This window comes from Corylus avellana, chromosome ca3, assembly GCF_901000735.1.
Source record: "Corylus avellana chromosome ca3, CavTom2PMs-1.0".
NCBI lineage: Eukaryota > Viridiplantae > Streptophyta > Magnoliopsida > Fagales > Betulaceae > Corylus > Corylus avellana.
The window spans coordinates 33,794,994-33,808,099 of NC_081543.1; the positions used below are offsets into that span (position 1 = coordinate 33,794,994).

The 13,106-nt window shown below is 37.5% G+C and overlaps 1 protein-coding gene across 1 annotated transcript; it reads right to left on the minus strand.

Annotated features, from left to right (window-relative positions):
- Positions 1-3,338: 3,338 nt before the first annotated feature.
- On the minus strand, positions 3,339-8,728 carry LOC132176703 (E3 SUMO-protein ligase MMS21-like). The gene is made up of 3 exons (XM_059588984.1): positions 8,565-8,728; positions 8,035-8,106; positions 3,339-3,505 (listed from the first exon to the last, which is right to left on the minus strand). The coding sequence occupies exons 1-3, from the start codon at positions 8,658-8,660 to the stop codon at positions 3,446-3,448; spliced, it is 228 nt and encodes a 75-aa protein (XP_059444967.1). The 5' UTR covers positions 8,661-8,728; the 3' UTR covers positions 3,339-3,445.
- Between the last annotated feature and the right edge of the window lie 4,378 nt (positions 8,729-13,106).

Consider the following 13,106-nt stretch of genomic DNA (forward strand, 5'->3'; position numbering starts at 1 on the left):
TGGTTCCGTTGCCGATGGTACTACCTTAGCATTAATGTGCCGACGACTGTAATTTTGGATTTCTACTCCGGTCTCATTTCTCCATAGTAGAGCCAAACCACCACTCCGACCCACACATTCAACCACCATCATATGCTCAAATCCCAATTGTACTCGCACCTTTTCCATCTTATTAGCTCGTAGTTTAGTTTCCATTAAGAAAACTATATCGGGCTTCTTCTCCTTCACCAAGCGGCAAAGTTCTCGAACTGTCCGAAGGTTTCCAAGCCCTCGGCAGTTCCAACTTAAGCAAATCATTGCGGTCGGCGGGGCTGATTATCAGCCGCCGCCATTCCCGAACCATTTTTTTCTTTAATCACAATCCCACCGCTTGGTTTCATAATCCGACCTCCTTTCAGGCGTCCTTTTTTTGCTACATCCTCCACCCCTCCATTATCTTCCCTCATCTTTCTTTTGCCGAGGCTGTCCCCACCATTGTGCTGCTTGCGTTCAGTGTGTTGCCAAGTATCATCACTGACTCGTCGTGTAATAAGAGTGTCATCAACAAGAGCAGTCTTCATTTTTTCTTCCACCTCTGCCAGGGTAAAAAAATTATTACCCGACTGGGATCTTTTTACATTTTCTCCAGCTCCCTTTCCCCTGCCGAGTTACCCTTCTGTCCCCTGCTCTCCGCCAGCTCTTCTAGATACGCTTCCTTGTGTGCCAGCTCAGTCATAAAATCCATTAAATGATCCGGATCCTGGCTATTACTATGCACGCACTCCTTTCCTTTAGTTGGGAGATTTTCTTTTATTTCTCTTTGTGAATCAATTCCCCTTTTGTCGCCTATCATTCCATCCTGCCTTATTTCGTTTTCCTGATTTTCAGGAATCAGATTTCCCCCCTTCTCGCTTCCAGCTGGCCTAGTCGGTTCTCCCTGGAATGGAAAGTTTGACTCCCTGGTTCTTGCCATAGATGGCCGCCTCCCTCTCTCCACCGATTCAGGATTCTCGCCGCTCCCTTCCCGGCTTGCCACCGGACTGCTACTCCTTTTCCTTGTCCTGCTCGGTGAGTGTCGATGAGCCGACTCGTATCTTCCATAACCTTTTCTGTTATCCCGCCTTGGTGGAGGATCATCTTTTGTTCCTGTTTCCAGTCCCAACCGACTTCCAAACGCCCTCTTCGGGGAAGCCGCTCTAAGCCATGGTCCAAACTCAATTGGGGCGTTTTGTTTTCGAGCTTCATTCCTCACTGGGCATCCTGTGACCCCATGTTTAATCCTACCACATCGGAAACAATACTTGGGGAGTCGTTCATATTGAAAAGAAATCAACATAGACGACCCATTGATTTTGATTTTACGCCCTCTCGTTAGTGGTTTGTTCAAGTCTATATTGATTTTGACTCGCAGGCTTTCTCCCCATCCCATTCCTCCTTCGTCCACGTCCACCTCTTCAACTTGCCCTATTGCGGATCCAATCTGATGACCCACAGTAAGACTCATGCACGCCAGGGGGAGGTGTTGCATACGGACCCAAAATGCAGTATGATCGAACCGGTATTTTGCTGGAGGTGTTAAGCCATCGTAGTCCTCAATAGCAAACAGACTGCCTTCAAAGACCCATGGGCGCCCATCCAACACTCTTTTCTTATCTCGCTCATTCAAAAAATCCACCAGAAAAAGATTATCTCCCAAGACTTTGAGAGAGGGTGTACCCGATAGCTTCCAAATCTTCATCAGTGTGGATTTAATAGTCTCCTTCCCCACCAGATGATCTGCAATTAATTTCCCCACCACACAGTTCTTCCCTCTCTTCGTCCCCTCCACCCACGCATTACTCTGGATTTCGATTTCTGTTTCCTCCACTTCCGAAAGAGAAAAATTCTGCCACATTCGGCTGAGGTCATCCTCCATCTGTGCGTCCTCCATCGTCAGTGCACCAACAAAATACTCCCACGGCTGTCTCTGTAACGGACAGCTTGGGAAACAATCCTTCTCCCCTAGGTTATTAGGCACCTAGAGAGAAAACGCTTCATTTGTTTGGACTGTTAGATGTAATAGAAAGCTCCGATTTAAAAAATTTGAGAATCTCATAATTAAAAAAAAAAAAAAAAAAAAAATGAGGAGATCTCAATTCAAGACTACTGCATACCATTTATCTTGAATTTTAGCCCATATTCACCAAAGAAGTGACGATTAATGTTGCTGTCAAGTGTCTAAGTAATTTTAATTAATTAGTAATTAATATCAAGTTGCCAAGAATAAATTGCCAAGAAATGCTTGAAATTTTGTCATGACAACCTTGTCAAAGTCATCACTATTTGGCATTTACTGCCAATTTTCTTAATTGGTGTTTAGAAAAGTGGTAACCTCCAATTTTCTTAATGTCGACCTTGAAAGATTGGATTTCACCATTGACATTAACTTGGAATTGTCAGCAGTAAAGGTCAAAGAATAGCAAGGTCATCCAAATAGTTGCCAAACACGTCCAAATTGGAATGAGGCTTGGCAAGTAAATCACCCAAAAATTCCTCATTTTAGGAATCTCCATGATAGATCTGCCAGTAACATCATAATTAATGACTTTTTTTCCTACCCCGAATTTACTTCCACGGGGAGAATCAATGTCAAAGAAAGCCTTAATTTGAGCCTTAATTAAAGAATATTGGCCTTAAAAAATGGCTTAAATATTTGTTTTATAGAATAAATCTTCATTGATATTCACTAATTGAAGAACTTATTAAATAGGAGGCCTTAGGGGGCTGCCTAAGGCTCTAGCCGACCTTGGTACCACACGTCGGTCTCCAAAAATTGCTTGAACCGTGACGTTTTTGGAAGGACATTACTTCGTTGGCAATTTTTCCACATCGATCCAAATAGTTGAGGTCCAAGAACAGCGAGCTCATCCAAATAGTTGCCAAACAAGTCTAAATTGGCATAAGGCCTTGCAAGTAAATCACCCCGAAATTTCTCGTTTTAGGAATCTTTATTCTTTAATAGGTCCATCACTATCATTTTAATGACTTTCTTTCCTAGCCCCATTTTATTGTCATGGGGAGAATTCGATGTGAAAGAAAGCCGCCAGCTTTGACTTAATTTGATCATGATTGTCCAAATCATTAATGAAATATGTCGATTTTGAGTGCAAAGCTTGAGTTTTGTTTTTCTTTTATCTTTAAAAGTGATTTGATTTTTAAAAGTCACATCATTTTTCAAAAATAAAAGAACAAAAGTCTACTTCTTGCATTACTTGTAAATCAAAGGTACATTTTTTTTTAAAATTTTTTTTTTTGTCTATATATAATGTGATCGACTTAAGAATAAAAATTCATATCTCAATCTCAAGGCTATATATGTACTTAAGGATTTATATGTATAAAGAAATATAAAAGGAAAAGATACATTACGGCTCATTGACTACACAATATATATATTACCAGTTGCCATGCATATGGTCATTGCTTCCTAAATCCACACCCACTTAACAAAGTTAAGCTTAACTTTTGGGCATTGCCTTCTTAAAACCTGCTTTGGACAACAATAAATGCCACCATCATTGTTTTGTCATGCATTTTGTGTATTGTGCTAGTGAAAACAAAATTAGTCAATTGAACTGAACATACTAACTAAACTTGTTCCTTTTTTTTAATCTTTTTTTTTTTTTTTTTTTTCTTGTTTTTCCTGTACTCCTCTTTTTTACAAATTTAAATTTAAGACTTACAAAATATTATATTCACGGCTCACACTAATAACAAATAACAAGATTGTCCACATAGCTCAACTAATAAAATAGAGGCTCAACTGACAAGGTGGACAACTAACCATGTGAAAGGAGGATAGTGAGCATAGTGGCTTATTTATTAATTAGCTCTTAATTTGAAGTTTCTGTTGGTTTATTAGACACTTGATCACTTGTACGCACGTTTCATTTAAAGCACCTTTTTTTTTTTTTTTTATAATAATAATGCGTAATTGTTCATATTGTGCCAGGTGAAATACCAAGTGAAATTGGTAATCTACAAAACATTGAGTTCTTTAATATCGGTTTCAACCACTTCAATGGTCTAATTCCATTTGAGATCTTTAATATCTCAACAATACAAATACTTTCAGTGTTCCAATAACTTCTCAGGCCACCTTCCATCAAACGTAGGCTTGTTTCTTCCAAATCTCCAGGGACTTTATCTTTGGGAAAATCAACTAAGTTGAACAATTCCCAGCTCTCCCTTGAATGCTTCACAACTCAATCTCTTAGATCTGGATTCCAACTCATTCTCAAGCTTAATTCCTAAAGCACTTGGGTAATTTAAGGCTCCTCCAGCAGCTCTACATAGGAAACAATAATTTGACCATTGAATCTTCTACTCCAAAATTCAACTTCTTCTCTTCTCTATCAAATCTGTCATATCTAACACATTTAGATTTGTCAGGTAATCTATTGAATGGCACCCTTCTCGGTTCCATTAGAAGTCTCCCAACTTCTCTTCAATACCTTCGCATAGAAGATTGCAATATTAAGGGCAGTATTCCGAGTGATATAGGAAATTTAAGCAACTTGATACGTTTGTCACTATGGTCCAATGATTTGGTTGGCCCTATTCCAACTGATCTGGGAAGATTGCACAAGCTTCAAGCTTTGAGCCTTGATAATAATAGACTCCAAGGTCCCATCCCAATTGATCTTTGCCATTTAAAGAGCTTGTATGAATTGTATTTAGATGATAATAAGCTTTCCGGACCTATTCCTACATGTGTAAGTAATGTGACTGCTTTAAGAGGTCTTTACTTGAACATCAACGAATTAACTTCTATGATTCCCTTGAGTTTGTGGAAACTTACAGATATCTTAATTATTGAGTTGTCAACAAATTCTCTAAATGGCTCTCTCTTATTAGAGATGGGACATTTGAAGGTCTTGATAGCATTAAATTTATCAAAAAATCAACTATCTGGTGATATCCCAACAACAATTGGCGGCCTCAAAGATATAGCTGATCTCTCATTGGCAAACAATCGATTAGAAGGCTCAATTCCTAAATCTTTTAGTGAATTGGTAAGCGTGGAATTCTTGGATCTTTCGAATAACAATTTATCTGGAGAGATTCTCAAGTCCTTGGAAGCACTTTCATACCTCAAATATCTAAATGTCTCTTTCAATAGACTACAAGGAAAAATTCCTATAGGAGGACCATTTGCACACTTCTCTGCTGCATCATTTTTGTCAAATGATGGACTTTGTGGTGCTCCCCAACTACAAGTTCCCCCATGTAAAGAAGGTGTTTCTCGACCAAAAAACACTGTAGCAGCTTATATGCTAAAGTATGTATTATCAGCAATTGGGTTAACATTGATTGTAGTTGCCCTTGTAGTAGTATGGACAAGACGCCGAAAAAAGAATGCAAAACTTCCAATGGAGGCAAACTCAATACCACTAGCGACATGGAGAAGAATTTCCCAACATGAACTAACACACGCAACAGAAGGGTTCAACACAAGCAACTTACTTGGTTAAAGGGAGTTTCGGATCAGTATACAAAGGGACCCTCTCAGATGGGATGATAGTTGCAATAAAAGTTTTCAACTTGGTAGTAGAAGGGGCATCCAAAAGTTTTGATACAGAGTGTGGAGTACTACGTAATATTCGTCATCGAAATCTTATCAAGATCATCAACACATGTAGTAGCATTGACTTCAAAGCTTTTATATTGGAATACATGCCTAATGGAAACCTAGAGAAGTGGTTGTATTCTGCAGACCGTTGTGTGAGTATCTTACAAGGACTAAATATAATGGTTGATGTCGCATTGGCGCTGGAATACCTTCATTATGGTTATTCAACACCTATTGTTCATTGCGATTTGAAGCCAAGCAATATCTTATTAGATGAAGATATGGTTGCACATGTTGCTGATTTGGCATTGTGAAACTGTTAGGTGATGAGGATTCTATGATGCGAACCATGACTCTCGCTACTATTGGGTATATGGCACCAGGTGATGTTTTTAGTTTACAACTAGAACTTACATGTCTATCATTATACTCATGCATACACAAATAACTATATCTTCTTGGTAGAATATTTATTTTAGCACTTTATATCTTTGGAATATATAATTATATTCTCACGAGTAGTTGTTATGTTACAATATAATAGAGTATGCATCGGGAGGAATTGTTTCTACAAGAGGCAATGTGTATAGTTATGGTATTTTGCTGATGGAAACTTTCACGAGAAAGAAACCTACAAATGATATGTTTGATGGAGAAATGAGCTTGAAGCGTTGGGTAAAAGAGTCTTCACCCCTTTCAGTAACTAAAGTTGTTGATGCCAAATTGTTGAGAATTGAAAGTGATTGTGCTTCTATGGAGAATTGTATGTCTTCTCTAATGATATTGGCTTTGCAGTGTTGTGCTGAGTTACATGAGCAAAGGATTAATGCAAAAGGTATTGTAACCACACTCAACAAGATCAAATTGAAGTTTCTACAAGATACTGAAGGAAGCTAATTAATATGTGAAGTTTGAGTTTGTATGTAGCTCTTTTATGTTCGTGCTTTTGAAATAATGTAACAAGTTTGAGACTCTCCTAAAGACATCTGTTTATAACCATTGTGTTGTTATTGTAGAAAATAATAGTAACATTTATAAACTGGTACAATTAATGATTGTAGTGACCTATAATTAGCTACCAAGGGGACACAAATGATAGCAATTAATGATTGTAGTCTCAAAATATGAACTCGTTGAAGTCATTGATAGAAGGTGTTTGAAATGGTAATCTCTGAATTGCTGAAGTTCATGATTATGGCTGTATTCATGAAATAATTTCGTGAAAAATGAGGTATTTGACATGATTAAAAAAGAGAGATATTAGGAGTTCTTTGGTTTCACCTCATTCTTTCTTTTAGATAACTTATTTTCATTGTTCTGATTCGATAGGCATTTATTGAATTAACTTATTTAATAGTTTCAGCTTGTACTGGAGCAAATTTTAAGACCATAGCAACTCGACTTTTAATTAATTTATATAGAGAAATACATCATATAAAATTAAGTTTATATGTTTTGTGATTCAAGTGCTACATAGTCCTGTGGACCTAAATTCAAGGCCTATTTCTATAGTTCAAGCACCTCTCCTATAGATCAACCAAAAGGCAGTTAACAAATCAACAAAGGCATTAAGAAACAAGAAAGCAAGAGATAATGGCTTCAGTTTCAGATCCCAAAATTTAAATTCCTTTCAATTTTCTATATTCTCTCACAATCAAACAAAGCATAAGCAGAAATACTATGAGGAAAAAAAAACTCATTGTCCAGAATAGTACAATATCATCTGAGACTGATTATCTCTCTTCATCATATTCAAATCTACTATTAAAAAAGCAAGTAATATCAACGCATTATCTTCGAATCTAAATTCCTTGCCCTAGAAAAAGTAACATGATATTTACTGTTTAAAAAACAGACGGTCTAGATTTTACACCCTTTTTTTTTTTTTTCTTTTTTCTTTTTTTGAGGAAATAGATGAATTCTCATTAATGAAGAATCAAATGGATACAGGTTGTTCCATCAAAACAATATCACAGACGGCCCTTGGAATTGTAGTGTTCCAGGTCTTCTCAATGAACCGTTTACAAGCCTCTTAGGCCAAGCCATGTGCAGCCTTATTGAAATTTCGTGTACCCACCCCTATCAAGTAAACTTCAAACTCATGTAAAGCACCCCCTCCACACGAATCGGGTAATACTCCGGCTTGCCCCAAAAAATTGTTTGCATCCAAGGAGATTCAAACTTAGACTTGATGGAAATGCCACCAAGAGTAAGGCCCTTCCCATTTGAGCCAACCCTAATGAGACTGAATTAATCCTAAAAAAATTTCTATTCATAAGTTGGGGGAAGTATTATGTCCTTTTGAATTGCCAAATGCTGAAAAGAAATTCATATCCAAAAATTTAAATTCCTTTCAATTTTCTATATTCTCTCGCAATCAAACAAAGTATAAACAACAATACTATTGAAGAAAAAAAAGCTCATTGTCCAGAATAGTAGAATACCATCTGAGACTGATTATCTCTCTCCAAATCAACCCCAATTTCCTTCATCATATTCAACGCCTTCCGAAATTCCTGAAACAAACAGCCCAAAATTGAGTTGTGGTAACACCATGGATAGGACATGCAATGTGATTAGGCATCATTTGGGTAGGAATTCGAAGCACTTATTAGCGAAAAATCATATTGTATTCAGCAACAAAAAGAAAAAGTAGTTTCAATGGGGCAATCAAACAGCAGCTTTCGACAATAATATAGGATCAGTCAGCACTGAGTTTTAGCATTTATCAACTCTTAGAAAGAACTTATCTTGCTTTAAAAGCAAAAGCATCCCATTGTGTTCACTTTCAGAAAACAACGCGAACTTCTTTTGAAAATCAAAGTATAGACTTTGGGGCTACCAGGCACTGCTTGGCCAGCATTTTCAAAGAACTTGAATTTCTTTCCAAAAAAAAAAAAAATGGAAACAAATTCGATTCCCAAAATCACCAAAAAGTACTTCCAAAATGGTAAAACACAGGAAGGAAATTTACAGCGATGAGGGACTGATTGTCGGAGTACAGTGTCGAAGCTGCAGTTTGGATTCTTCCGGTGACGCCTGTGTACCGCGAAGCCGAAGGGGAGGCCATGGTTGGTCACTAGGGTTTTGGATTCTGACCCTGAGAAACCGTGTTTGATTTGTGATCATTTTGGAGGGAGAGTGAGACAAGAGGGAAAAGTTTTCCCACCAACAACGCACCCTTTTAGCATTTGTTATTATTATTATTATTATTATTATTATTTTCTTTGTTTTTATTATTATTATTATTATTTACTTTTTAGGGCTTTTTTACTTTTTTATTTTTGTAAAGTTTGATAAAGAGAATTAGAGCACGTTTGATAGCACTACTATGTTTCCTACCAGAGACTCGAGTTTGGAAAAATTCAGATTTTAATGGGTTCTTATTTGGGAGAAGTTATCGGTTTAAAGTCAAGTTTTGGAAATAGCAAGATGGTTTGTCAAGAATTGGTTATTCTCTGTGGTATTTCTGACTTTTTTAAGAGTTATATTACTAGTTAGGAAGGTTTTTTTTTTTTCTTTCAAACCAGTATTGTGTTAATATTAAGGCTCTATTTGTTTCGGTATAAAATAATTTTAAATTATTTTATTTTATTTTTTGACGTTTGGTGCGACCGAAAATAATAATCAACGACAAATACTTTCGGTTTGATTGAACAAGCATCTTTAATTTTCCATAAAATGATTTTCAAAAAATGGAAATTGTAAACTATTTTATGAGTTTGAACATCTCATTCTCAAATCGATGAATCGAGTCGGGACATCGCCGAGACCCCGCAAGGACTTCATGGGGCCACTGTCGAGACCCCATCGAGACTTGGTAAGGATATCGCTGAGATTCGATCTTGACCCCGCATGAACTCATCGGGACCCTGTCAGGCCACCGCCCGCACTTTGCCAAGATCTAGTCGGGACACCATTGAGACCTGTTCGGGACTTCTTCGAAACTTGATTAGGACATCGTTAGGACTCATCAGGAGTTGATCGGGAAACCATTAAGACTTCATTGGAACTCGATCGAACCATTGTCCAAACTTCACTAGGACCCAGTTGGGACTCATTGTGACCTGACTGGAACCTGGTCTAGTCATTATCTTATTTAAATTTTAATATTATATATATTGTTGGGTAATGGATTAGCCACTAAATACTCAATATACCTCCAAGTGTATCTACATCGTATAAAGCCCACCAGTGAAAGGCCCAGGCCAAAGTTAAGCTAGCCCACAGAGGGTAGAACAGGAAAAAAGGGTTACAGTAAGAAAAACCATGTTCACAAGAGAACGTGGTCAAGCTTGAAACGCTGAACCGAGGCATGTGTAGACGAATGTGGCTAAGCCATCGACTAACTCCACGATCCCATGATCAGGAGTTAGCCCACGATCCCATGATCCACATTTCCAGCATTGCGCACGGTGGATCCTCGAGAACGTGGGGCCGAGAATCGAGGGTCACTAACTACTACTTGATGCCTATAAAATGGAAGCTCCAACCAGGTATTTGGTTAATCACTCTTAAGCTATTCTTGCTCACTTTGTAACGACCCCGATGTGCAAATTAATTAACTAGTAATTGACTCTATGGTTTGTCTCCCAGCCCTATCCCTTGCAAGACAAGACTCAGGGATTTCAACATTTCTCGTCGAAACGAGAAAATCTTAGAGGAAGACTTTTGAAAACTATAGGAAATAGAAAACAGTAAATTTAACATCTATACAACATGCATCAGAGTAAATATAAAACCTCATAATATATAGATAACCATCAAATGTACCGGTCATTAGACCGTCATCGAAATAGGATTACAATCCATAACATAATATCATAACATTGTTCCAACAAAAGATCAATAGATCAAATCCTAGATCTAAGCTTAAGTAGGGCTAACGAGATTAAAATCTCAATCATATCATCACGGGCTGTTCTTCCATCCTTCCACATAGACTTCAACCAAACTAGGTCCATGTCCTCAAAAATTACTCTAATCAAGTACTGGGCTATCACCCAAGTTGACTCCGATGGCATCCTCGCCTAGGATAGCTAAACCGCGCAGATATTCGTAATGATGAGGGAAAACATAAATAGAAAGGGGGGTAAGCCTAAGACTTAGTGAATATTAACGCAAATAATGGTCATGCCAGTTTAGTGATGAACTCTAATTTTTAGTAAAAAAATAGTTCTATCGTGACAGTTTTACATGGGTGTGATATAGATATATATCACACTCATATGATATAGAGTGACAGTCATAGTTCAACTGTACGGTCTACCCAAAATATTACCCCTACCCAGCGGGGTTGGCGCTGTCCCGAGGGACCTGTAATACAACATTGGCACCTCGGATATTGTACGCTACCGTATATAACATTAGTGGCACGACTGAGTCCGACCTTGAGTGGCCCACACCGCTAATGATGTTCGTCCTGTAGTAACCAAGCCATTTGGGAATGGCAGCACCAGGTCACAAAACCATTGGATCCAAAGCCCACATAACACTCACACATTTGATCATAAAGCTAACATGTATAGTAAGCCCATGACCATTATACCGCACGTATTGGTGTACCATGTCATACGATGCAAATTATTTTGTCTGTATTTTACATGCATGCTTTTACAAGTCTCACTTTCTTAACATATTCAGCACAACGTTTTTCTTAAAAATACTATAGTTCATGTGTAGCAAGTATAAATTGTGAGAGTTGCAAACATGCATATTTTTGGTACACAAAATAGTCGTACAGTGCACGGAAAATAACGAGTATTATGTGAGTTAAAACTCACCTGGGTTGTATAACGTCTCCGAGTATTCCAAATGATCCGTGTTAGTTCTTGTGTTGGCTTAACTCAGTTCTAAAATGTAAAGGTTATTGTCCATGGGCTCAGACACTGATATAGAATGCTTATAATCAAATCTTCATCGTTCATAATGTAGATTCATGTGTCATGAATGTCCCTACAAAATTTCAACTCAATCGAACCACAAACGCCCATCGATCGGAGCTGTTGATCAAGGCTGGATAGCATTTCTAGAATGTTGTTTTCTCCGTACTGCAGGCTATGTCCGGACAATGTGCTAGGCTGTCAGGACAGGCTTTCCAACAAGCATATTTTTGCTCCGCAAGGCCCTGTCCGGACAGCCCATTAACCTGTCCGGACACCCCGTACCTATATGCCCAAAAACGTGTTTTTAGTGGGCTCAGATCTAGGGTTTGATGTACTGATATATATACATCATATTAGAAGAGAGATGTACGAATTTTCGCCCCCGGAGAGTTCGTCAAAAGTTGTGTTAAGAGAGATCATATGTGGTGAGTGTTAAATTGAATCTCTTAAAGTTTTAGTTATTCCTTTGATAAATCTACGGTTGATAAGTTTATCGGAATGGTCCGGTAAAGAAGAATCACGTTGAAGAAGATTGTGAGCAAGGAGACGAGTTGTAAGCTTGTCGATCTTACAGAGTTAAGGTCTTGCAAATAGTTGTAAGTGTTCCTAGTGTCTGTAATCTCTAGATAATCTTTTGATAGTGATTTCCTGGGTTTGGCTACCACGGAGAGGTTTTACTTTTAGATCGGTTTCTAAAAGGTTTCTTCTTTGTAACCAAAATATCTGTGTCTGACTCTTTATTGCTTTATATATTTTGGGTGATTGAATTGTTTATTGCTTTATAATATTAAGAGAAAATTACAGTTTACTCCCTCAAAGTTGACAGCGTTTTTCAATTCGAACATCAAAGTTTCAATATTTGCAATCCACCCCCACAAAGTTCCAATTTTTTTCAATTCGATCAATATTATCCCAAAATTCCCATATTGCCCCTAAATTGTGATAAACAAGTTTTTGGAGTCGGCATAGCGTTTTTCAATCCGGGTTCCCCAAATCTGTGAAAAACCTTCTAATTGTCATATTTCTATCAAAACAATTCTAAAATAAGAAAATAGGAGCTATCAGACAGCTGGTTAAAACAACGTTCTCTGGAACACTTCGGACTGTACGTCCGCTTCAAGGTTTTCAAGAAGAACCTCATTTTGTCCACCCTTCTAGTGTCTAAAGCCCAAATTAACCCTATAACTAAGCTAAATTATTTGGGTTACTACACACTTGCTCTCTTTCTCTCAAATCATCAACTGATTTAAGCATCAACTGACTTAAGCATTGGAGATATTCCTGTTGGCACAACCCAGTAAGCTCTTATCCTATTCTCTTCTTTTGCAGGCTAGCATCTCTTGGACTCAGTGCCATGTCACCTTTTGAAAATTGTCATCAACACACACACACACACACACACACACATAACACATATATATATATATATATATATATATATATATATATATATATATATATAATATAATTAAAAATATATATATTTTAATACTATAGGGAATGATTAAGGAAAGTTATTGTAGTGTATTTTGATATAGTAAAACAAAAAGTAATTTGAATCCGTAAAATATAGGAAAAATGCCGAAGAATTTGCTAAAAATGTTCTTAACAGGAACAAAATGAAGAGAGAG